The sequence below is a fragment of the Triticum urartu genome, chromosome 6A, assembly GCF_056163025.1.
Source record: "Triticum urartu cultivar PI428250 chromosome 6A, HENAU_Tu73, whole genome shotgun sequence".
NCBI classification, from domain to species: Eukaryota; Viridiplantae; Streptophyta; class Magnoliopsida; order Poales; family Poaceae; genus Triticum; species Triticum urartu.
Window position 1 is genome coordinate 114,509,948 of NC_141878.1, and position 26,358 is coordinate 114,536,305.

Consider the following 26,358-nt stretch of genomic DNA (forward strand, 5'->3'; position numbering starts at 1 on the left):
TGTCGATGTTTACGCTCAGCTGATCCATTCTGCTGATGAGCATGGGGACAGGAGACATGATGTGATATTCCAATTTTTGTGAAAAAAGAATTCAACTTCTCATACTCTCCACCCCAATCCGTTTGAAGGGCAAGAATTTTTCTGTCAAATTGTCTTTCAACGAGGTTTTGGAAGTCATGAAATTTCTGAAAAACTTTAGACTTATGTTTGATTAGGTAGATCCAGGTAAATTTACTGAAATCATCAATGAAACTCACGTAGTATTTTTTTTTCTTCCTACGGTTTCAATGGCAGGACCCCATACATTAGAGAAAATGAGTTCCAAAGGAAACTTTGATTCACTAAAAGATTTTGGATAAGGCAACTGGTGACTTTTGCCTTTTTGGCATGCGTCACAAACAAGATTATTCTCATTATTACTATCACACGGGAGTTTATTTTCACTAAGAATATTCCTAACAACAATGGAAGATGGGTGATCAAAACGTCGGTGCCACCAGTCCAAAGATGGTCTAGTGACACTTAGCACTTTCTTCCTGACGTTTCCTCCGGTGTGTTTGACAGGATAGAGACCTCCTCTACCCCTGCCTCGAAGAATGACCCTCCTCGTTTCCAGATCCTTTACAAGGAAAAAATGAGGGTGAATTTCAACAAAGGTATCATTATCAATGGAAAGTTTACTTGCAGAAATCAGATTTTTTTTTGTGGCCTCCAGAACATGAAGGACATCATTCAAAAGAAGATCACGATCAGGGGTTGAAATAGTTGTATGACCAATGTGATCGATAGTCATACCTGATCCATTTGCTGTGTGGATTTGTTCGCCGCCGGTGTACCTCTCCCGGACAGTCAGCTTCTCCAAGTCACTGGTGATATGGTCAGTGGCTCCGTTGTCCATATACCAGTTCGTGTCCACGTCGTACTGGGGAGCCGCCGCCACGTTCACCGAGCGCTCTTCCCCTCCTTGATAGGAGGAGTCGTAGCGCTTCCAGCACTTCCATACTGGATGCCCGAGAGCTTGCCGCAGATCTGACAAGCAACCTTGGTAGCGGGATTGTTGTTGTAGTTCCCGCCGCCACCACCGTTGTTGCCCCCCATGTTGCCGCGGTTCGGCTACTTGTTGAAGTTGCCGCGGCCGCGGTCACCACCGCCGCCGCCACCGCCTTGCCTGGGGAAGTTGCGGCCGCGGTCACCACCGCTGCCGCCACCGCCTTGCCTGGGGAAGTTGCGGCCGCGGTCACCACCGCCGCCGCCGTTGCTGCTGTTGTTGTGCTTGTTGGAGCGTCCGCGGGAGGCCGCGTTTGCATAGGACTGGGAGGACTCGCCGCGCAGATTCATACGTGTCTCGAAGCTCAAAAGCTGCCAGTACAGCTCGGGGACGGTCACCGGCTCGACCCGAGAGCACATGGCAGAAACCACGGGGTCGAACTCCTCATCGAGTCCAGCAAGGATATGAGACACAACATCCTCCTCATCTACTTTCTTTCCTGAAGCAACAAGTTCATCACATAAAAATCTAATCTTACCAACATATTCAGTGATGTTGGAGTTGCCCTCCTGAAGATTCGCCAGTGCAATTCTGACGTTGACGGTGCGGGCGCGGGTGTGCGAGGCTAGCATCCCCTGCACCGTGTTCCAAAGCTCGGCGGCGGTGTGGCAGGTTGCCACTTGGATGGCCATCTCGCGCGGCAGGGAGGACAACAGGTAGGAGAACACCTGCTGATCCTTCGCGTACCACGCGGAGAACTCCAGGTTGGGTGCCTTCGACTTGGTCTTGCCATCGTCGGAGGTGACTTCAACGTTAAGAGAGGGCACTACCTGGTCGATGTCGAGTAGCCTTGCATTTGCGCCCCCCTGATCGCCGAGAGCACGGTTGCACGCCATAGCGCCTCGTTCCCTCTCGTGAGCTTCTCGGTGACGCTGTGTGCAAATGGTGACGAGGGGAAGGAGGTGGAGCTTGAAGACGTCGCCATGGATGTGAGCGAGGCAGGCTCTGATTACCATGAAAGAATTGGTGGAAGCGTATGCACTCTGGCAGGGACGCGTACGTGTTATATAGCACAAGATTACAAGGTTCGGCCGGTGGTTATTAGCCTTGACCTCTACTCCAAGTTATACACAAGATAAGAAGATAGATATCAATCTAGTCTAACCACCGGTCATGTTTACAACGGATCACACGTACACAATATTGATACAAGTTGATACGACTACAAGTCTATCGTCTAACACCACTCACAATTCCCACGATAGCGCATGATGATTATGCCCACTAGGTCAAGACTCAAGAAAATGAGCACTTGTTTTTACAAGGTGGGATGCCTTCTGGATAAGATTGATTGACATTTCAGTTTCAAAGTAAGCCGGATTTATACAAATGGAAATCTGTTCGGATAAAATACGATCCACTGGACACTACTAGCGGGTAGTGCGCCGCTTGTTGGCTGCTTTGGATTCTTTGTTGAGCCGTTGAAAATCTGTTGTACGTTTTGTGTTTCATGCTATTTGTGGCAAATGTTGAAAACAATTTGGTTGTTTTTGCATAAATTTTATAGGAATGCAAACGTGTATACAATGGCACTTGGGAGTACAATTACATCTACTGCCCGAGTGGGCATATTAATTTTCTTTGGTGTAACATCTAGAGTTCATTGTTAAATGACAATGACTGGGAAGGAACCAAATAGATTACCTGAAATCACAACTTATCTATCCGGACTTCGAATATCACATTAAAAAATTGGAAAATTTAATCCGTCTAACCTAGAAATATTTATCAGACAGACTTGGAATATAAGAATTGTTGAATGGCATTTACTATTAGTACTCCCTCCTGTCCTTTTTACTCCGCACATTTAGCTTTGTTTGAAGTCAAAGTTTGACCAAAATTATATTAAAAAATATTAACATCTATAACATCTAATAAATATATTATGAAAATATATTCCAAGATATGGATCTAATAATAAATGTGTTGTTATGTGAATGCTAATATTTTTTTGTATAAACTTGGTCAAAGTTGGATGAGATTGACTTCAGACAAACTTAATATGCAGAGTAAAAAGGACCGGAGAGAGTATATATTCTCCAGAAAAAAAGCACGGTGGGAGAAGGAAACTGGGAATGGATGACGCATGCATGCAATTAATTGCTAAACATTGAGGTATGCATATGTGTCAAATGTGATGAGATGGCATAGTCCCATGTGGTCTAAATAAGCTAAAGAGGGCTATGCATGCAACTAGACCATATCGTGTGTTTTTCCGCAAAATTGAATTGTGGAGTATTTTCTTAATATTATCTAGAATACAAATTCAGTCTTAATGATTTCAATTATGTGAGAAATTTCTGCATAAACAAAAAACACCTTAACATGAAAAGTTGTGCATGTCACAATTAAATAAAATGTGATTTAAAAACCACTTAGAGTGCACATGTATGTTCCATGAGCAGTGCTACATACTGTGACGATTTTTACGCGACGATTCACCGCAACCTTTGATGATGTAGAAGCACTGGTGCGTGAAAAATAACAATTTAATGTCTTGTAGTGGGGTTTGTCTTTATAAGATGTATAGAACACTACTAATTCCTTGTGTAAAAAAATAGGGTAGAACTAATTCCTAATGCAAATCATATCTTCAGATATTTTCCCTTTCACTTTTGCAAAAAATAAAAACCTTTCTTCTAATTTTCCCTTCTGACTGAATTACCAAGTTATGCAGCTGAGAATTCAGGATGCAGGACCGTGATGCCTGTTGTTGGCAGTCAACAGAGAGAGCAGTTGAAATATATTGCCCACCTCCCTCCATAAATTCGGACATTTAGATGAGTTGGCTGGAGCATAAATTCAATATGGTATCCGAGCCAAGAGGTCTAGCGTTCAAGACCCTGTCAACGTAGTATTAAATAAAACGATTCTGCGGCCTACATCGATCTCACGTCTAAAGAATAAAAAAGCCTAGACGCGAGGGGGAGTGTTGAAATATATTGTCCGCCTCTCTCCATAAGTTCGGACTTTTGAATGAGTTGGATGGAGCATGAATTCAATAAAAGCAACACGAAGGCTGCACTGGCACACGGAGCAATGGAGCAAATAGTCAGTCCGAGTTCAGAACATTACCAAGTCGGAAGCAGAATGCTGATCTTATTTCCCACTACCGTACTCCCTTCGTTCCAAATAACTCGTCGCAGAAATGGATGTATGTAGAACTAAAATGCATCTAGATACATTCATATCTGCGACAAATAATTCAGAACGAAGGGATTAGAACATTTGGAATCATGAACACACGCCGATCCGTATAGAACTTTGACGGGAAAAGACCGGAGTAATCATGTTGCCTCGGCCTTCAACACTCCCAGGGGCGGCACCACACCCAAGACCAGTTTGTACGTCAATCGGGAGGCACCGAACCACGGAAGAAAAAACTCACTTAAGGTGCACATGTATGTTCCATGCTAGAGTGATTCCCATGTCCAAATAGGAAGGATGCGAGTGGACTAAGCTAGCAAATTTTGGGAAATAACTTGTATTACTCATGTACATTCTTCCCCTAGGCGAAAAACCTAGGGTTTCGACATCTTCCGGCGGCTGCCGCCAGAATCTATCTCGGGCCGCTTTCCTCACCCCCTGTTCGCACAGGGGCTCGGGCTGTTTGAGGGGACCCGTGACCGTACCTCGGCGCTGGTCGGGGGTAGGAGTTTGGCGAGGAACGACGGCGGCAAGATCGGATCTCTTGCAGATGGCGGAAAACAGGAGTTCTCAGCGGAGGCAGGGGAAGGAACCTGCTGAAGAATTGCTTGCCCGGCTCACACTACAGGAGGAAGAAGAGGACGAATTCATATGGGAGGAGGAGCTGCCGGATATGGTAGAACCGGCGAAGTGGTTAGCAATTGCCAGAGTCCATACACCAAAGACTTTCAGCCCTAATGCGCTGTATAATGACATGCGTGCGGCATGGAACCCTGCCAAACAGGTGGTATGGAGGAAGATCAAAACTAATTTGTTCACAGCGCAGTTTGGGTGCCTGGGTGATTGGAATAAGGCGATGGTTGAAGGGCCGTGGTTATTCAGGGAGCAGGCTGTGATCATGGAGGCATATGACGGGTTTAAAAACCCTGATACTTTCGAGCTAGACAAGCTCTCTGTGTGGGCACAAATCCATCGGTTGCCGGATAAGTTCTTGATTGAGCGTGCTGTAAAGGGTTTGGCATCTAGAATTGGAGAAGTGGAAGAAGTACAACTGAAGCTACCGGCGGGTTTCTTTGGTGAATTTGTGAGGGTTAAAGTCAAAATAGATATTAATGCTAAGATAAAACAGTTTGTTACTGCAAAGAAGGGAGAAGAAAGTGTGAAGTACCAAGTGAAATATGAGAAGCTACCAACTTTCTGCTACAACTGTGGTGAGTTTGATAATTGGCATGAGGAATGTGGAGATGGGGAGCACGACGAGTCTACCTTTGAGTGGGGGGATTTTCTGTTTGCTGACAACGTACGGTTCAAACCAGCTGGTAGGGGAAATTATGTCCCGCAATGGGGAGGGGGGAGACAAGGAACAGGAGGTAGAGGTGGACAGGGGGCTGGAGGTCGTGGTAGGGGCCAAGAACGCTATAATCCAAACCAAAGTTGGCGCTTCAATGCCCAACATCAGCAACAACACCCGGGCGATGGATCTCAGGCATACCCAAAAGAGAATGCGAATGAGAATAGGGGGAGTACCGTGGTAGTCCCTTCTGTTATAGCTAATACACTGACGGAGACAACCCAATTTCCAAATAAGAGGGCGTCAGTTGAGAACACATCAAGTGTTTTGGAGGCTGCTGTGGTTGGTGGAGGGATTGAGGGAACTCAAGCACTAACCATCAGGGAGAAAACGCAGATCCCTCCCCTCCCACCTGTGTATGTTTCTCCGAGGAAGGAGCATAAAAGAACAAAGACAGTAAAGGATGACCAGGAGCCGGACAGCTCGGATTCAGTTATGAACCAAGGAAATGATGACACGACACAACCCAAGAACAGATCGGCGACCTCCGGGAGGGAGGATCGCCGGGAGCAATGAAAACCCTAGCATGGAATTGTCGTGGTCTGCTTTCGACCACAACAGTTCGTGAACTCTTGGATACCCAAGAGCGTTTGAAAGCCGATGTGATTTTTCTGTCAGAGTCACATTTGAATAATGAAAAGGCGGAGTCGGTGAGAGTTAAGCTAGGTTTTGAGCGGCTTCACCTTGTGCCCAGTGATGGACGGGCGGGTGGTCTTGTACTTTTCTATAATTTAATAAATGAAGTGGTTTTGAATTACTCTTCGGACAATTTTATAGATGGTATTGTGATGGATGGGAATGCACCATCTTGGCGGCTGACGGGGTTTTATGGAGAGCCTTGTTGGGAGAGGAAACACCTCTCTTGGAGTTATTTGAGGAATATACATGCAAACAATACTGGACCGTGGATGATTATTGGTGATTTCAATGAGATCTCAAACATGAGTGAGAAAGAAGGAGGGAATGCTAGGCCTGAACAATATATGAGAGAATTCAGAGATTGTATTGAAGACTGTGGACTGCATGAGGTCATGTTCATAGGTGATGAGTTCACTTGGAGACGAGGGGATATTCGAGAGAGGCTGGATAGAGCCCTTTGCAATGACTTGTGGGCAGAGAAATTCCCCCATGCAGCTGTAGTGCATGAACAACACGTTCATTCAGATCATAGGCCTGTTCTGCTGGACACAGATTATTATAAATCGGGGATGGAACAACAGCGACGGAACCATAAACGTATGTTTGAAGCCCGGTGGTTAAATGAAGAGACCGTGAATGAGATTATTAACTCTACATGGGAACAAGCTAAACTAGCCGGGTTGGGACCTTCTCTCGCGGTCAGGACTCGGTCTATATTGAAGGATCTGCATGAGTGGGATCGAGAGATACTAAAAAGTCCCAAAAAGAGAATACACAAGCTGAGGAAAGACTTAGAGAAGCTTAAGAGAAGGCCGAATACTAGTGAGATTCGGCAGGAAATGAAGGATATTCAAGTTTTGATAGAAAATTTATTAGATCAGGAAGAGCTCATTTGGTTGCAAAGGGGGCGAGCGAACTGGTTGCTGCACGAGGACCGAAATACATCTTATTTCCATAGAGCTGCATCAGCCCGAAAAAAGAAGAACTACATCAAAAAATTGTTAGATGACACAGGGGTTTGGAAGGAGAACGCAGAGGATATCAATGGCATTATCTCAGAGTATTTTTCTTCTTTGTTTACTTCGCAAGTGCATCTGCCGGATCAGGATGTGTTATCCAAGGTACAACAACGTGTTACACAGGGTATGAATGACCTGCTGATGGCACCATATACCGCGGAGGAAGTTAGGAAAGCTATGTTCTCATTGGTGATTTCAAGGCCCCAGGGCCGGATGGGCTGCATGCAGTATTCTATAAGCGGTTTTGGCCAATGTTAGGAGATGATCTGGTGATGGAAGTATTAACTGCAGTGAATACACAAGTAATGCCTCAGGGGTGGAATGACACTACCATTGTTATGATCCCAAAGGTAAATGCACCGGAGAAAGTTACACAATTCAGGCCCATTAGCTTATGTAATGTTGTGTATAAAACTATCTCCAAGATGATTGCAACAAGATTGAAAGGTTTATTGCCTGATATCATTAGCCCCACGCAGAGTGCTTTCGTCCCTGGGAGGTTGATTACTGATAATGTACTGATAGCATATGAGAGTCTCCACGCAATCAAACAAAAAAGGAAAGGCAAGGAGGGGTGGTGTGAAGTTAAATTGGATATGCACAAGGCTTATGATAGAGTTGAGTGGGTCTTTTTGGAAGCCATTTTGCTAAAACTAGGGTTTAGGGCCGAATGGGTTAAAATGATCATGGTTTGTGTCTCTACGGTGGAGTATAGAGTAAGATACAATTCAGTGGAAACGGAGATAATCAAACCCTCGAGGGGGTTGCGGCAGGGTGATCCATTGTCGCCTTATTTATTCCTCCTCTGTACAGAAGGACTAACAGCCCTACTTAACCATGCAGAGCAGAGGGGCGATTTGGTGGGGCTGAAAGTTTGTAGAAATGCACCAGCTGTCACAAACTTGCTATTTGTAGATGATTCTTTAATTCTGATGAGAGCAAATGAGCAAAACGCAATATCATTGAAAGCTGTTCTGGATTCGTATTGTGGGGCGTCAGGTCAGCTTGTGAGCGTGGACAAATCCAGCATTTTCTTTAGTCCAAGCACAGATGTAAGTGTTAAGGCCTTGGTGTGCTCAACACTGAATATCATGACAGAAGCTATAAACGATAAGTATCTGGGTTTGCCAGCTACGTTGGGGCCGGACAAGACTGATAGTTTTCAGTACTTGGTGGATCAGTTGATCTTGAAACTGACTGGATGGAAGGAGAAAAGCCTGTCTTCTGGAGGTAAAGAGGTGCTTATTAAGTCTGTAGCACAAGCCATACCAGCCTATGCGATGTCGGTCTTCAAAATTCCTAAGAAAATTTGCAAAGGAATTACAGATGTGATAGCTAGATTCTGGTGGGGTGATGATGCATCACACAAGAGAATGCACTGGTTTGCTTGGTGGAAGATGTGTATACCAAAAAAGAAAGGTGGAATGGGCTTTAGGGATATTCAGTGCTTTAATCTTGCACTCTTGGCAAAACACGCATGGAGACTCATTGAGAACCCGGATTCTCTATGTGCAAAGATCCTCAAAGCAAAGTACTATCCTAATGATGATTTGCTGAGTGTTACTCTAAAAAAGAAATCTTCGTATACTTGGCAAAGCATAATGGCAGGAGTAGATACCCTGAAGTGCGGTCATATATGGAGGGTGGGTGATGGACGACAAATTAAGATTTGGGAGGACAGTTGGATACCTCAATCACCTAACAGGAAGGTTATCTCATTGAGAGGGAACCATATCCTAACCCGAGTGGAAGAACTAATTGATCCAGGGACAGGGGATTGGGATGCGCCGCTAGTGAACCAAACATTCTGCAGTGTTGATGCCCAAAGAATTCTCTCAATCCCGCTACCAGTTTATGAGATGACAGACTTTGTGGCTTGGAGCTACACAAAGACGGGTGTTTTTTCAGTGAGGTCTGCCTATCATGCAGTCTGGGAGACTAAGTTTGGGCAACGGTCACAACATGTGGGCACTTCGTCCACAATTACACCCACTTGGGATTCTATCTGGTCTCTGAACTGTCGAGGGAAAGTCAAAATTTTCACTTGGAGAGCGCTTAACAACTCAATACCTTGCCGAGCAAACCTGTCTGATAGGCACATTAAAATCTCACCACAATGCCCAGTATGTCATGATGGTCCTGAAACACTTCGACACCTCCTGTTCGCGTGCCCGGTGGCAGTGGAGGTTTGGAAATTGCTTGGTTTGATTGATGTGATAAAGCAAGGTCTGCTCATGGATAAATCTGGAGAGAGGGTGTTGGAGTTTCTTCTGAATCTTCCTGAGAACTATATCCATATCCTGGGACTGACGAAACTGAAGGAGACAATTGCTACTTGCTGCTGGTACTTGTGGTGGGAAAGGAGGAAGCATACGCATGGGGGAATACCGCAAAATGCATCCCAGGTTAGCCTAGCAGTTCGAGCGTTGGTGGCCAACTTTATTTCTGCTAATTCACCTAAGGCACGGGCACGTCTTGATAGTTGGGTCAGACCGAGACGTGACTACGTCAAGCTTAATGTGGATGCGGGGTTTGATGCGGACACACTTGAAGGCTCTATGGGAGCTGTCATTCGAGATCATAATGGCAAGTTCATTGCGGTTGCAAATGAAAAACTGAATATCTGCTATGATGCTTTCACGGCAGAAGCCATTGCGATAAGATTTGGTTTGAACTTGGCACGTATAGCAGGCTGCAACAAAATTGAAGTTAATTCGGATAACTTGGAGGTAATAGCTGCATTGAAGGAGGGCTATTCATCTTCAGTAGCCAGTGCCATCTTTGATGACTGTTTTTTTTATGTCTCTTGATTTCACTCATATCTTGCCGGTTGCAACAATTTTGATGATGTAGAAGCACCCGTGTGCGAAAAATAACAATTTAATGTCTTGTAGTGAGGTTTGCCTATACAAGATGTATAGAACACAGCTAATTCCTTGCCTGAAAAAACAGAGTACTACTAATTCCTAATGCAAATCATATCTTCAAACAAATTCCCCTTCACTTTTGCAAAAGATAAAATGAAAAAAAAATCTTTCTTCCAGTGTTTCCCTTCTAACTGAATTACCAAGTTATGCACCTGAGATTTCCGGTTAAGGAATACGATGCATGTTGTTGGCAGTCAACAGAGCAACACGAAGGCTGCACTGGAACACAGAGCAATGTAGTAAGGCTGTGTTCGGCGATCCTCCACTCCTTCACTACAGAGCGAGCGTGCGGAGCACCCTTTTAGCCGCTCCGCTCCGCAGCGGAGTTGCAGAGCGGAGGGACTCCGAACAGCCTCTAAATAGTCGGTCCGAGCTCAGAACATTACCAAGTCAGAAGCAGAATGTTGATCTTATTTTCCACTACTGTAGAACATTTGGAAACATGGAAGCGCCCAGCTCTAAAACAACACAGTAGAGGTAGAACAGGGCACATCACCCTGTTCGGGCAGGGAACTTAAAAACCAGTACAGAGGCATATAGCCGAACACCTTGCGTGCACGCACCACCGCGCCGCGGGCTGCTGCCACGGTCTTCCCTCACTCGGGACCGCGCTCGCCGCAGATCTCCTTGAGCCGCCCTGCCGCCTCCGCGGCGTCGATGGAGTACTGCAAGCCACGCGTTGCACAGCCAGGAACAGTGAGATAGGCAGCAGGAATAGGTCGATCCATTGGCATTCCATTCCCATGAGCCGCGAATGGAATGGATGGCGCGATGAACACGCGGAGAGTGAGAACGAGCACCGCATTCGGTTGACGTGACGGTACCTTGGAGAGGACCCAGGAGGAGTGGGCATGGGCGCGGCGGAGGAGGCCGGCGAGGTCGTCGTCGGCGGATAGGTGGCGGTAGTTGACGAAATTCTCGCGGGCGTACTTCGCGTAGTAGGGCCGCGCGTCGGCAGGCAGCCGCCGCACCAGCCGCAGCACCTCCCGGTAGGCGCGCAGCCCGGCGTTCGCCATCGCCTCCGATCGAATCCAGGCCTGGTAGATCAAGGCGCACAAGCACTAGGAAGTAGTACTACACGCTTGTACGGTACTGTAGTAGTCTGCTAAACTCACGGTGGAAGGAAAAACTCCAATTAACTACTCCCTCCGCCCCGTAATACAAGAGCCTCTTAGTCCTCCTTTGGTTTGGAGGAATTTCATAGGAATTCTAGAGGATAGGATTTTTATAGAATTTTTTCCTTTAGAGCCCTTTGATTCATAGGAATGGATTTCTATTCCTATATAAGATTGATTTCTACCCTTCACATTTCATAGGAAAATAAAAATGAGCCTAGATTCAATGGAAAAATTCCTTTGGTGTCAACTAAATGACATCTCGTTTTCTATTCCTACTCATGGGATTTGAGATACATGTCATCTCATTTCCTATAAAATTCCTATTCCTACGATAATCCTATCCTATGAATCAAAAGAGGCCTTAGTCACTATTTTTTTTCTCAAAAAGGATCTGGAAATTTCACAAAAGGTATAAAGCACTTCAAACATAATAAAAATAATACTGAGGTCTGTAGACCATCTAACAACCACCGCCGCCGCCAAAACGAGCCATTGATGTGCCACTGTCGCCACTCCTCTACCAGAGCCGGTTTGACCTTGTCACTGGTAGCCGGAAAGTCTTCATGCATATGCCCCTAAGCACCAACACACGGGAGCCGCAATCATGGACGTTAAACCCTTTTAATAGATCTGAAATATCTGACATCAAATCTTGCCATCGTGCATGCACGACGAAAAACCATATAACCTCGCCGACAGAAGGAGATGACAAAAATCTATGTTGGAGTTGTGTAATTACAACTAGATAGACGAATTCGGGGAGGATCGAAGAACGAAGGCAAACTCAAAGAAGAAGTGTCGTCATCCGCCCGAGAACCACACATGCAAGGATTAAAAAAACCCTAACCCAAACTACTAGCCGGAGTCGAGGCACCGGGATCACCCCTGCCACCGGCTGCTGAAGCGGGAGATAGAGAGGAGGTGAATCCATGGGCTCTCTGACGAAGCTTGGAAGGAACGAGTTTCCCCTAGCCGTCGTGATGAAGGGAATGCAACACTTGCATTAACATAGTGACCAGGCGTCCAATGGTGCTAGAGCGCAACATTACAAACCCCTCCCCCCCCCCCAAAAAAAAAAACAAAAAGGTTACATCGTAGTCTCTAGGTTGATCAACTTCACCTGCCTGAACAGATCGATGACGCGCTGCCGCATGCCACTTCATCATTGGAGCCAACTAGTTGTTGTTGATCACATATCTTAAAGTCATCAATGCCACGGTTCTACTGAGCCATCGCCTTAGAGAAGAAACCATCACCGCTTGAATATATGGCCACGGATCCAAAGAGACGAACCTTCATTATTTCTCATAGGTATAAAAAAACATTAGAGGCCATCAATGTGAAGGAGACAAGTCTGAATGACCAAAAGGCAAAGGAAAGCTACCGATGATGCCGTGCCAACAAACCCCGCAAACAATAATCTCACCGGCTAAAATGAACGACGACAAAATACGCCGACGAGTCATCGACATTGCAGAAAACGACACCATCAAGATGGAGAGACTCAAGGGGACCTTATTCATTGGACTGGCCTACCGCCACCACCAATGACGCATCGTCAAAGAAAACTTCATTGAGCACCGCTGGTATCACCTCCAAAAAGCTGAAGCTATGTTCAACAAAAAACTACCAAACCAAATCTCGAAAGCTACAACTCCACCCGGTCGATGATCGTCTCCTCGTACTCCCACATTGGTAGAACCAGCTGATAAGGAGGGCCAGTGACCTATCTAAGGAGAAGTGGCAGCGCGGTGCGCTCAGAGGTCGCATTTCAAGGGTTTGGAGAGTAACAATTTGGGAGTAGAGGCATCATTGCCATTAATTTGACGTTACAAAGCTTATCTGAAGCACTATGCTAGAAAACTCAAGTATTCATCATTGAAGCAACTCTACCATATTCCCTCAAAATTCCAGCCTTTAAAATGAATGCCTTTTTAATTTTTAGAAGTTTCACCTTTATGGATAGGATTCAAATCTATTATAAAAGTTTACCGGAATTACAAAGTACCTCAAACATAATAAAAATTACATTGGGGGTCCCTGGACCAACAAACAACCACTACCACCGACAGAACGAGCCACCAATGCACTGTTGTCACCCCCACACCAAGTCGGTCTGACCTTGTCGATGAAAGCCGAGAAGTTTTTGTGTGTGTGCCCCTAAGGACCAGTGCCACAGAGCCACAATTGTTGCTATTGAACTCTTGAATCAATCTGAAGAACCTAACACTAAATCTCGTCGCCGCGTACACATGACAAGAAATCCTAACCTCGGTGCCCCAAGGAACTGTCGGTAATCTATGTCGGGCTTCGTCTAATTCATATAATTCGTCCCTCTGCCACCGAACTTGAGGAGGATCGGAGCCCGAAAGACTGGCACAAAGAGTAAGCGTTGCCCCAATGAGGACTAAAACCCCAACCTATCTACTAGCCGGAGATTAGGCACCAGGACCCCCCTCTCCGCCACTGGGCACTAGTGCCAGGCAGCGGGGCGCATCCACTGGCTCGCCGATGGTGATCATGGGGAGTGACGGTTTGCAGAAATGCCAGTACCCTCGATAGGGTGGCGAACGCATCCATAAGTACTAGAGAGGAGTTCGAAACCCCGTGACGAGGTAATACCCTACATCATGCTTTGTGATTTGTATTCATGGTGCTTAAAGAGTACTTTCGCCTTCAGTAAATCGCCATTAGAAAAGTATTTAACTCTCAATATATATAGTGGCACACAAAGAGTCTGGATTCTCGAGGAGACGCCAAACCTGTTTGCCAGCATCGCCACATTGAAATAGTGAATACCACAAAAGCCCATCCCTCCTTGATTCATTGGACATTCATTTTCCACCAAGCTACCCAATCTATCCTCCTTTGGTTGTCCTCGCCCCCCCCCCCCACCACCAAAAATGGGACATTGCATCAATAATTCCTTTGCAAATCATTTTTATAAATTTTAAAAACCCACATAGCATAGGTGGAGATAGCTTGAACAACATACTTAAGAAGAATTTCCTTCCCTCCAACAAATGATATTTTTTCCTTCCTACCGTTGATTTTCATAATAATACGATCAATCAAATACTGGAAAACAATCAGTTTTATCCAACCCAACATTAAGTATCTGCCACCAAGGGCCAGGGTCAAGATATTCAGAGTGGTACATATTTGTTCTCTAACCTCGACGCTTGTATTGGATTGAAAAAGATATTAAGGCTCTGTTTGGAAGCAATGTCTTATTCAAACCTCAGTATTTTGACACTACTGTTTTTTATACCAATGATAATGAACGCGGTAGTTTATGAAACCAACAATCTTTTTAAGTATTGCGGAAATAGTGTATGTTTGGCAATCAAAAGTATACAGTGTTGCAGTAGGCCAACACTACAAAAGGCCTTTGTTGCATTTCTCAGTTTTTAGAAAAAAGGGTCCCAACCTCTTTATTTAGTACTGCAAAAGAACTAGGCTGCGTTTGGTAGCTCAGTATTTCTGAAGTTCTACAAGAATACCGTGGTTTTGAAAAAAAACACGGTTTTAAATACTTTGACGTGTTTGGCATCAATTAGTACTCTAGTTTTATAAACCGTAGTATATCTGATAATGTGGTTTTTTTGTGGTATTTGAAAAAGAGGTCCAGACCTCTTTTTTCTTTTTTTGTAAACAACGCTTGCTCAACTTCTTCTTCCAACCATTATCATCCGCCATTGTCCTGTCTTTTCTGCAGCCAGCATGGGAAGAAAAGTATGTGCTCTTCTACGTTGACTACTCTTTCACTCGTACGTCCGACCTCCACTTACTCCGCCGTTGATCTCTTTAATACGTTCAGCAGCATGTAGATTAGATTGGCAATTAGATCGATTGACCCTTACTTCCTGAGATGCATAGTAAGCTAGCTAGAATTTGGATCATATCCGGCCAGAGGCACATGTACAACACTACAACCACAGCCGGGAACACGTGCATGCCGATGCTTACAACGTCAAGTAGATCGATTGATCAATGGAGCAGTCGTAGACCAATCGATTCTTTGTGGCCAGAGATATAAGAGATGAGTAGATAACTCTATCTATAAATCCTAGCATCCACGAGGGACTAGTGCGTGTATTGCAAGACTACATGCATGCGTCTTCCTTAGCACAAGCTTGATCAGGTCATTGTAACTCCTTGAGTAGAGTTTGGTTCAGCCGCCAAACCAAAAAGTGAGAAAAGGTGTGCTTGCCAAACACCCCAAAAGTGTTGCTAAAGCTGAGAAAAAATGTGGTTTCTAAAAACTGAAGTATTCATTGCCCATGCATTGGAATACTGAGGTTTTCATTTACTATGGTTTTGAAAACATGGTGCTACGATGAACAATCAATTTTGTGCCCCCCCCTCCCCCGCGGCTCCCGCGTCGTCCCCCTTGGGCGACTCGGGGGCGACTAGGGTTTCCCCCGGCGCTGCCACCCCCTCCAGCCCCCCTCCCCTTGCCGCCGCTAGAGGTACGCCAGCCTAGGAGGCTGCCGATGAAGGTGGCGGCGAGGCTCCCCGTCGCTTCGTCCCTTGGCAAAGGACCCTGGACGCCGGGGCGGCGGCCCCGGACGGCGAGGCGGCGCCACCTTCGCGGCAGGTGGCGGGCGTGGGATGCGGCGAACGGCCTCCTCGGCTGCTTGGGCAGCGAGGAGCCGGCAGGAGGTGGTCGTGGTGTGGGCTTCTTCCACTCCAGATCTGAAGGTCGTGCTTCTCTCCTCCTCTACTCTACTCCCCCCTCTGGCGGTGTCCGATCTGTGGCTTTGGCTATCAGATCCGGTGCTGGCGGGGTGATAGTGGTATAGGACTGCGTCCGGGGTAATCCCTTGGCCGGTGCTCCGGCCACGGCGGCGACAGCGCGTGCGCGCATGGTTTTCCTCCCTGGAGGCGCCGCCGAGGACCTGTTTCTTTCCACCCCCGTCCTAGATCCCGGGTGAAAGCCCAAAACCCGTCCCGGGTTGGGCGGCGGCGGCGCCATGCGCGTCGTTCTCTCCTTGGAGACGCCGCCTAGGGCTCTCTGGTTCTTCGGGAGAGTGTTTGTGAGGTTGGCGAGCGCTCGTCGGCGGCGAGCCCAAGGGGTGATTTTTTTGTGTAGGGTGTGTGTTCCTGCAGGTGTATGCCTTGACGGAGTAATGCTCTGCGGCGGCAAGGTCGTGGTGTGTCATGGTGGCTCTGCTCCTGAGCCGGGTTGGAGGGGGATAGGGTTCCTCTTCCCGTTGACAGCCCCACGACGCGCACCGCAGAAGCCTCTTCCCTTGCGCGGACACTGGAGCGGCACCTGGTGCTTCCAACTTGCTTCCCTGGTGCTCTGCATTGCTTCTTCGACGATCCCCCCGGCAGCTTTCCTTCTGTTTCTCGGTGTCCAAGGAAGGTGGCAGTGCAGCGGATGTGGTGTGTCTTTGGTGTGGCGAGGACCGATAGTTTACTTGCTCTGGTGCGTCGACCGGCGCCTGCTCTAGCTCTCGGGTGAGCTCCCAACGATCCGATGGTGCGGCGCCTTCGAGCCTAGGCGAGAGGATAGGGTTCCTCTTCGGCGTTGGAAGACAAGTGCTCGTTTTGTCCGATGCTCCATAGTCAGGCGACCCCCAGCTCCCATGTATCTTTCGGTCGTTCATGCTTGGTGGCCTTGTGTAATCCTGGCCGGTTGATGGCTTTGTTAATTCAAAGCCGGGCTCTACTTGAGCCTTCGTTCCAAAAAAAACATGGTGCTGCCAAACTAGGCCCTATAGTTTCGTGGATATTATAGTTTATAATACTACAATTTTTATTAGAGCCAAACACCCGAAAGTATTTAAAACCATAGTTTTTAAATAAACTGTACTATTCTTGAAATACATTGAGAATACTTTGCAACCAAACACATCCTAAGCCATTTGCCCCAAAGCGACACAATATAAATCCAAATTTGACTTCAAAGTGTTAGCATTATGCATATTAGTGTGACGTCCCGAGACCGATGTGCCAGGTGTCTTCCAGTTATTCACCGTCGTTGCCATGTCATTTTCTTGCGTGTTGCATCTTCTCATGTCATCATGTGCATTGCATCATCATGTTTTAAAACTTGCATCCGTCCGGGTTCCCCCAGTCCGTCCGTTGCCCGTTCTGAGCCCAGACACACTTGCACGCGCCCGCGGCATGTCCGGTATATTATTTTATAAGTGGCCGGGAAATGTTCTCGGAATGGGTTGAAAGTTGGCGTGCGGTCTTTTTATAGTGTAGGTAGACCGCCTGCCAAGTTTCATCGCAATCGGAGTTCGTTTGACGCCCCAACAATTAACTATAGCGACAGTATAGCCGGTCTAACGTCGGACGTTTTCGGTCTCCGGAAAACAGTCGCCGGGCCTCCCTCTCTTCTCTTCTCTCAGCTCGAGACCGTCTACACAGCTCACTACCTACCGCCAGTTCCAACCTAACCTCTCTCGTCAGCCCGCGGCCCTCTTCGCGCGCGCGTCCGAAGTTGTCCCGAACCCGACCCGGACTGTCGCCACCGTTGTGTCCGGATCATCCCCGAACATCTACAAAACGTCTCCATTTTCTTTTTTTAGGCTCCCTACCTATTTATTCCGGGCCGTCCGATTATGATCGGAGGGTTTCAAATGACCCTACCCAAATCCACTCGATATATATATCCGAAGCAAACCCTAGACCAATCCAACCATCCCCTCTCCGCCGCCAGCCGACCAACTCCCTCCTTCCTCGGGATCCTCCCAGATCCATCGAACCAGCCACCTCCTCCTCGATCCAAATCCTCCCCTGTCCAGACGCTGCTGCCACCCTCTCCCTTTCTCTCGGGATCACCAACAAGCCAATCGCTAGAGCTCACCTCCAGATCTGCAAACACATCCATCCATCAGCCATGAGGGCCTCCCCTGCCTTCCCGCTCGGTCTGGATCGGAGCCCGAGCGAGAAGAGCTCGCTCCCGAACCAGCGCACTCCTCGGCGCCTCCGAGCACCTCGCCACCAACCCTCGCCGGCCATCAGAGCCTCACCGTCCATGACCGTGCCGCAGGACCAGACCGCCCCTTGCTCCTCTTCCTTCATCCTTTTTCCTTTAGCTCCTTTTTCCTTTTCTTTATCTTTGTCTCACATCTCTCCCGCTCACAGGACGCCATGACCGAGCCGAGCTTGAGCTTGAGCTTGGGTTGATCCGCCCATCTCCGTCCGGCTTCTTCCGCTAGGAGCACCACTGCATCGACCGCCGTCTTCCTCGCCTACGCTTGCTTCCACAAGGACCCGGAGAGCTTCTTCCTCGACATCCACCTCCCCTGCTCGCGACGTCGCTACTGCTTGAGCCCCAAGTCCGGACACTGCAGGTGTTGCCCCACGTCCCGCTCATCTGGCTTGGAGATGAACGCATCGAGCGCGCCTTCTCGCGTCGACCGTGCCCTGCCAGCGCCAGGTCGCCCCGTCCACGACGCCCGTCCTCCGGTTCGACTCCCAGTCGCCGCGCCCCTGGTTCCTCTGCGCCGAAGACGAGCTAGCGGAGCCCGCATTGACTCCTTCCGTTTTGACCGAGCGGCCTCGCTACTCGCCTGGGCCGGCCTCCTCTCCAGCTGCGGCCCAGCAGCCTCCAAGCCCAGATCCGGCCTACCTCACCACCGTCCGGCCCAAGACCCGCTGTGAGACCCCCCAGCCCCTCCTGTGCATGGTTGGGCCAGCTAGATACGGCCCGTGTCGTGTTTTTTTCCTTGTCTGCGAATTTGTCTATTATTCCAGAGACTGCAGTTTTACAGAAAAAGCCCTCATGTTCATGCATATAATAACCCTCAAACCGTGCATCGGTTCAAAATAATTTATATATGAAACATGCTTAAAATTATGTGTAGATTAATAATATGCCAATTTCTTTCCATGTTAAAATGTTTAAAATGATGTTTGCATTATTTTGCTCCTATGCCATGTTAAAATGTTTTAATTCATAACTAAATAACCGTAACTCGGATTTTAATAAACTTTATATGTAAATGGGGTGGAAAAATGCCTAGATTATCATGGTGACCTCACTTTGCATGTTTATTAACTCTAAAATTATGTTTAGGGCAGAACAGCACCAAACCTAAAATATGCATATGGGGATTTACCGGAATTGTTGTTCGTTGTTTCCGGCCTCATTTAACCTTGACTAGATAGGGAGTTTTCATTTGCTTCACCCTCTTGCCATGTTTAACAACATTTAATATTGTTGGGTACATAAACGAGATCGAACTAAATAACTTGAACGTGCTGTTTCGTCAATATGCAACGGAGTTGCATATTGAGCTCCACTTAATTTGTAGAATTGCTTGTGCATTTTGCCATGCCATGCTTCATTAAACCGGACATGCATCATACTTGATTGTGCATCATGCCATGCTTATGTCGTGGTTGTTTACTATGTTGTGTGCTTCTTTCCGGTGTTGCTTCTTCGGGTTGGGTCCGATAACATCGTGTTTGTGAGGACCCGTTCGACTACGTCCGTTTGTCTTCTTCATGGACTCGTTCTTTTTCCTTGCGGGATTTCAGGCAAGATGACCATACCCTCGAAATCACTTCTATCTTTGCTTGCTAGATGCTCGCTCTTTTGCTATGCCTATGCTGCGATACCTACCACTTGATTTTCATGCCTCCTATATTGTTGAACCAAGCCTTTAACCCACCTTGTCCTAGCAAACTGTTGTTTGGCTATGTTACCGCTTTGCTCAGCCCCTCTTATAGCGTTGTTAGTTGCAGGTGAAGATTGAAGTTTGTTCCTTGTTGGAACATGGAGATGTTGTTCCTGGTTGGAACATGTTTACTTGTTGGGATATCACAATATATCTTATTTAATTAATGCATCTATATACTTGGTAAAGGGTGGAAGGCTCGGCCTTATGCCTGGTGTTTTGTTCCACTCTTGCCGCCCTAGTTTCCGTCATATCGGTGTTATGTTCCCGGATTTTGCGTTCCTTACGCGGTTGGGCTATTATGGGAACCCCTTGACAGTTCGTCTTGAGTAAAACTCCTCCAGCAATGCCCAACATTGGTTTTACCATTTGCCACCTAGCCTTTTCTTTTCCCTTGGGAGTCGCGCTCCTGAGGGTCATCATTATTTTACCCCCCCAGGCCAGTGCTCCTCTGAGTGTTGGTCCAAACTAGAGTCCTGTGCAGCGCCCCCTCGGGGAAACTCGAGGTTTGGTTTTAGTTGTATGGAGAGCTCATCTGAGTGTGCCCTGAGAACGAGATATGTGCAGCTCCTATCGGGATTTGTCGGCACATTCGGGCGGTGTTGCTGGTTTTGTTTTACCATTGTCAAAATGTCTTGAAGAACCGAGGTACGAGTCTGATCGGAATGTCTCGGGAGGAGGTCTATTCCTTCGTTGACCGTGAGAGCTTGTGATGGGCTAAGTTGGGACACCCCTGCAGGGATTTGAACTTTCGAAAGCCGTGCCCGCGGTTATGGGCAGATGGGAATTTGTTAATGTTCGGTTGTAGAAAACCTGAAGTTGACCTTAATTAAAATACATCAACCGCGTGTGTAACTGTGATGGTCTCTTTCCGGCGGAGTCCGGGAAGTGAACACGGTGTTGGAGTTATGCTTGACGTAGGTTGTTTTAGGATCACTTCTTGATCATACTTTCTCGAACGTGCTTTGCCTTCTCTCCTCGCTCTCATTTGCGTATGTTAGCCACCGTATATGCTAGTCGCTTGCTGCAGCTCCACCTCATACCTTTGCCTTACCTATAAGCTTAAATAGTCTTGATCGCGAGGGTGTGAGATTGCTGAGTCCCCGTGACTCACAGATACTTCTAAAACCAGCTTGCAGGTGCCGATGAGTCTGTGCAGATGACGCAACCAAGCTCAGGAGGAGCTCGATGAAGATCTTGTCCTTTGTGTTGTTTCGTTCTAGTTGATCAGTAGTGGAGCCCAGTTGGGGTCGATCGGGGACCGTGTCGCATTTGGGGTTCTTCTTTTATTTTGGTTCCGTAGTCGGACCTTGATTGTATCTGGATGATGTAATGCTTTATTCATGTAATTGCGTGAAGTGGCGATTGTAAGCCAACTATGTATCTTTTCCCTTATGTATTACATGGGTTGTGTGAAGATTACCTCACTTGCGACATTGCTTTCAATGCGGTTATGCCTCTAAGTCGTGCTTCGACACGTGGGAGATATAGCCGCATCGAGGGCGTTACAAGTTGGTAATCAGAGCCTTCCCCGACCTTAGGAGCCCCCACTGCTTGATCGTTTTAGCAGCCGTTGTTGAGTCTAGAAAAATGTTTTGAGTCATTTAGGAATTATATATCGGAGAGTTTTAGGAATTCTTTTTACTCCCCAGTCCCTTCATCGCTCTGGTAAGGCATCCTGACGTAGAGTTTTGTCTTTTCTCTTCTCAAATTTCACTAACTTTTTTTAGGATCACGCGGGTATCTTGGAATCGTTCCGATGGATTTGTGACGAGAACATTGTTCTTGGTGCCTCCTGTCATTTAGGGGTTGTGGCAGTGTCCCGGGGAGTTGAGCTCCGAGGTGTTGTCGTCACAATTTTATCGTTGCAGTTCTGGAATACCTGAGTTTAGTTTCGCCGACATCGAAAATCTCTTTTATGCAGTTGTTGGTGAGATAACCTCGACGCCACCCAGTACTGGGGCGGGAGTTCGGGAGTATTTCCATAACTCGTATAACGGATGCTTTTCGAAGGTTGAGGTAGATGATTTCCGAAGGTTTCTTGGTTATGTGTTGAAGGATGGATACAGCTGGATGTAGGATTTGCTAGTTTTGGGTGAGATATTATGCTTCCCCTGTATCCCCAACACCTGATTGCATAACCGGAAAATTTCGGGAGTTTATAAGTGGGAATTCAAGTAGCTCTTAGGATATCTTTCTGACAGATGTATGATATGAAATTGGGGTTCGACGTCTAGTGGTCCGCCTATTCAAGGTTGGTTTTACAGTGGTCTCGTTGTGTCTTAAAGAGTCCTTGGCTATGCCGACTCGGGGACGCTTCGTATGTCATGTGCACTGCCTTGTACATGATGGTGCTGTACGATCGAGCCCGTGTAGGCCCCACCACGAAAACTTCGGACGAAATCTCTATCATATGTTTGTTCCGGCTTATTCTGCAAGCCAATCCTTTGTTTTGAGTTGTGGTATTCGAGTTGCTTCGAAGTCAAGTGTTGATTCCATACCTTCCCCAAGCAGTGTTCTCATATTCCTATGTGAACACTAATCCTTCTTGATAATCGAGATTGTCATGTAAATCCTGTTCAACCGGTGTGTTTCTCTTCAAGTGGATCCGATCATTTCAACTTCCGCAAGATCAATTATCACTTCTTTTCAACGGTGTTGGTTTCATTCGTCTCCAAGTTGCCTTTGTTTTCCCGCCCACCCACCCCTTTTTCCTCAAGGACTCGGATTTCTTAATCAAGCATCCTTTTATTCTTGTGAAGTCTCTTCATTCTTTTCTTTCAATGTTCTTATCCGTTGATTCTTAGGAAGATGCTAATGAAGCTTCAAGTTCGTCACTCTTCACTCGTTTTCTTTTTCGGTGGATTCAATTCAAGCTTTTGGTGTTGATCATATCCTTTAACTCGTTTCAAATGTTTTCCTTGCCGGTGCACCTCTCAATCATCCATTTCTAGCTAATCATTTGTTCCGGAGTGCTCAGATATCTCGAAGATTCATGTTTCCACTCTTCTTTCATTCAAGCTATTTCGAGGATGTTATATCATTCAAGCCATTCAATTAAAATCGGCGCAATCTATCTTTTAAATCATGCTATCGGTGTTTTCTTTTGAGTGGGCCCTAACCCACATGTCTTTTCCCAGGATCTTACCTGACTCTTCTTATTTTCCCGGAGCGATTATCAAATCTTTTTAAGTTTGATGTAAGAATGAGTTATCATCAGTGTAATGCCTTTCTTCAAGATCTTTCAAATTCTTTCCACCATTGACTCAACCTTTCCATTTTTCATTCCGGAGTATCTCAACAATTTGGTGGTCTCTCGTCGTCATTCTCAGATTTTGAAGACCGAAGAAGAATTTTTCCTCCATATCTTGCTCCATTCTCTCCAAGATTCACGGTGCTAGCTTTATGCCATTCTCTCTTAATTGTTTTCGGTTGTGAGAATTCTTTTTACCCTTCCGGAGCAATTCGAGAGTATTCTCAGTTTGTTTATCTGGAGCCAATCATCTAAGATTTATTAATTCTAGATTTCAGCTCCCACCCTCCTAATTTTACCGGTGCATCGATCAAATATCCTCTAATCAGTGCATGATCTCTTCGTTCTCATGTATCTAGATTATCTCAAGTATATTCCTTCATGTCACAATTCTTGCCTGGTGATTCATCCCTTTACTTCGTTCATTTTCAATTCTTACGGTGGTTCGTTCAAGACTTCTCGTCATTCGTTTATCATATAAACTCTTTCGTTCTTTTCAATCCTACCGGTGGATCATTGAAGACCTTTCTCAAGTTTGTGCTATATCCATCTTAATCCTTTCTATGAGAATAAGTAGTATGCCAAATCCGTTGCTTGTCATCAATTAAATTGGTGAAGGATAAGCATAATGTAATTCTTATTCTTGTTTCATCCATATGTTAATCTTTTCTTCCGGAGTTTGTTCTCGATGATTAAATTCTTGGGTTCAAGTGCTCATCTTTCTTTCCCGTAGTTCCAACCTCTTTCAATTATATTATCACGGGGATCTTTATCTAAATCATTGCGAGGCTTCAATCTTATTCTTTTCATCAGTCAATTATTTTGGATCATTCTTTTATTACCGGAATTCTTCATGAAGATTCTACATGATGGTTCATCAAGGATTTAATTCCTTCTCGAAGTTTTTCATCGAGATTCGTTTCTAAGGAGCTCAAACATTCTTCATCTTGCAATCTGGAGTGCAAATTCTTTCAACCGTACCATTCGAGGTGGTATTATGTCATTCTTGATAATTTGAGTTCATGTCTCATGATTCCCATGCTGTTAAGAATGGGGTGTTTTAAATCCATCAATCCCTTCGTTGGAATTATCTTGGGCTATATTTCACCTAAAACCGTCCCTAAGGATTGTTGCTATTTATGGTGCTCATATATGATCCAAGTTCTTCATTTATCCTACCGGTGAAATAAGCTTCTCAACTCCTCGTTGACATCAATCCAATATTTCGTTTCCGTTAGTGGCGGAATTTCACCTCAAGTTCTTGAGATGTTTTCCATAAGCCCACTACAAGCTTATCCTCTTCATTGTTGTTTTCCCAACAACCCCGTGCAATCCTTTCTTGCAACGGTGCCTTACAAGTTCAATTGTGGTAGGAGTTGTTATTTTCTTCTCCGCTCTTGTGTTCCGACGATCTACCTTTGATTCTTTCATCTGGAGGCATTGAGGTGAAGCTCTTTTCACTCATCATCTCGGATTGTCAGGACCATGTTCTTTTCGTGCTTATCCTTTAACCGGAGTGTCGTGTCCTCTTTTCAAGTATCCTCTCATCTTGTCAAGTTTAATTCCTTCCCTATGTTGTTGTAACTGGAGTTTTGTGCCCCTTTGCCCAAGTTCTTATTCAATTCCTTTTCTTTACAATCGGAGTGCTGCCCAAAGTTGTTCTCCCTTGTTACTCTTTTCTAACGGAGTGTTTTCTGCTTCGTCATCTCCGTTGTATGCTTCTCTCGATTGGCTTAACCTTTTCAAGGTTCTTTGGTCTCACTCGTTTGTCAAAGAAGCAACTTAATTTTACCTTTCTCTTTCTCTTCCGTTTGCCCTCCGGTGCCATTCTAGATCTCGGGACGAGATCCTCTCGTAGTGGTGGAGTGTTGTGACGTCCCGAGACCGATGTGCCAGGTGTCTTCCAGTTATTCGCCGTCGTTGCCATGTCATTTGCTTGCGTGTTGCATCTTCTCATGTCATCATGTGCATTGCATCATCATGTTTTAAAACTTGCATCCGTCCGGGTTCCCCCAGTCCGTCCGTTGTCCGTTCTGAGCCCAGACACACTTGCACGCGCCCGCGGCATGTCCGGTATATTATTTTATAAGTGGCCGGGAAATGTTCTCGGAATGGGTTGAAAGTTGGCGTGCGGTCTTGTTATAGTGTAGGTAGACCGCCTGCCAAGTTTCATCGCAATCGGAGTTCGTTTGACGCCCCAACGATTAACTATAGCGGCAGTATAGCCGGTCTAACATCGGACGTTTTTGGTCTCCGGAAAACAGTCGCCGGGCCTCCCTCTCTTCTCTTCTCTCAGCTCGAGACCGTCCACACAGCTCACTACCTACCGCCAGGTCCAACCTAACCTCTCTTGTCAGCCCGCGGCCCTCTTCGCGCGCGCGTCCGAAGTTGTCCCGAACCCGACCCGGACTGTCGCCACCGTTGTGTCCGGATCATCCCCGAACATCTACAAAACGTCTCCATTTTCTTTTTTTAGGCTCCCTACCTATTTATTCCGGGCCGTCCGATTACGATCGGAGGGTTTCAAATGACCCTACCCAAATCCACTCGATATATATATCCGGAGCAAACCCTAGACCAATCCAACCATCCCCTCTCCGCCGCCAGCCGACCAACTCCCTCCTTCCTCGGGATCCTCCCAGATCCATCGAACCAGCCACCTCCTCCTCGATCCAAATCCTCCCCGGTCCAGACGCTGCTGCCACCCTCTCCCTTTCTCTCGGGATCACCAACAAGCCAATCGCTAGAGCTCACTTCCAGATCTGCAAACACATCCATCCATCAGCCATGAGGGCCTCCGCTGCCTTCCCGCTCGGTCTGGATCGGAGCCTGAGTGAGAAGAGCTCGCTCCCGAACCAGCGCACTCCTCGGCGCCTCCGAGCACCTCGCCACCAACCCTCGCCGGCCATCAGAGCCTCGCCGTCCATGACCGTGCCGTAGGACCAGACCGCCCCTTGCTCCTCTTCCTTCTTCCTTTTTCCTTTAGCTCCTTTTTCCTTTTCTTTCTCTTTGTCTCACATCTCTCCCGCTCACAGGATGCCATGACCGAGCCGAGCTTGAGCTTGAGCTCGGGTTGATCCACCCATCTCCGTCCGGCTTCTTCCGCTAGGAGCACCACTACGTCGACCGCCGTCTTCCTCGCCTACGCTTGCTTCCACAAGGACCCGGAGAGCTTCTTCCTCGACATCCACCTCCCCTGCTCGCGACGTCGCCA

At 46.8% G+C, this 26,358-nt stretch overlaps 2 protein-coding genes and 1 pseudogene across 2 annotated transcripts; all 3 read right to left on the reverse strand.

Moving 5' to 3' along the window:
• Positions 1-273: 273 nt before the first annotated feature.
• Positions 274-2,040, reverse strand: LOC125514721 (uncharacterized). Its single transcript, XM_048680071.2, has 2 exons — positions 796-2,040; positions 274-619 (listed from the first exon to the last, which is right to left on the reverse strand). Exon 1 carries the CDS (start codon positions 2,002-2,004, stop codon positions 1,114-1,116), a length of 891 nt encoding a protein of 296 aa, XP_048536028.2. The 5' UTR covers positions 2,005-2,040; the 3' UTR covers positions 274-619; positions 796-1,113.
• LOC125517769 (small nucleolar RNA Z247) lies at positions 1,344-1,482 on the reverse strand (annotated as a pseudogene).
• Positions 2,041-10,524: 8,484 nt separating the features above from the next.
• Positions 10,525-11,247, reverse strand: LOC125514056 (complex 1 protein, LYR family protein). The gene is made up of 2 exons (XM_048679307.1): positions 10,956-11,247; positions 10,525-10,796 (listed from the first exon to the last, which is right to left on the reverse strand). The coding sequence occupies exons 1-2, from the start codon at positions 11,145-11,147 to the stop codon at positions 10,728-10,730; spliced, it is 261 nt and encodes an 86-aa protein (XP_048535264.1). The 5' UTR covers positions 11,148-11,247; the 3' UTR covers positions 10,525-10,727.
• Positions 11,248-26,358: the final 15,111 nt, after the last annotated feature.

What these genes read in the sequence shown, in the direction of transcription:
- LOC125514721 (XM_048680071.2), bottom strand. Translation starts at nt 2,004, where the DNA reads ATGGTAATCAGAGCCTGCCTCGCTCACATCCATGGCGACGTCTTCAAG.
- LOC125514056 (XM_048679307.1), bottom strand. Translation starts at nt 11,147, where the DNA reads ATGGCGAACGCCGGGCTGCGCGCCTACCGGGAGGTGCTGCGGCTGGTG. An exon ending in CCTCCTGGGTCCTCTCCAAG is followed by an intron (nt 10,797 to 10,955) that starts GTACCGTCACGT and finishes CGTGGCTTGCAG; the next exon opens with TACTCCATCGACGCCGCGGA.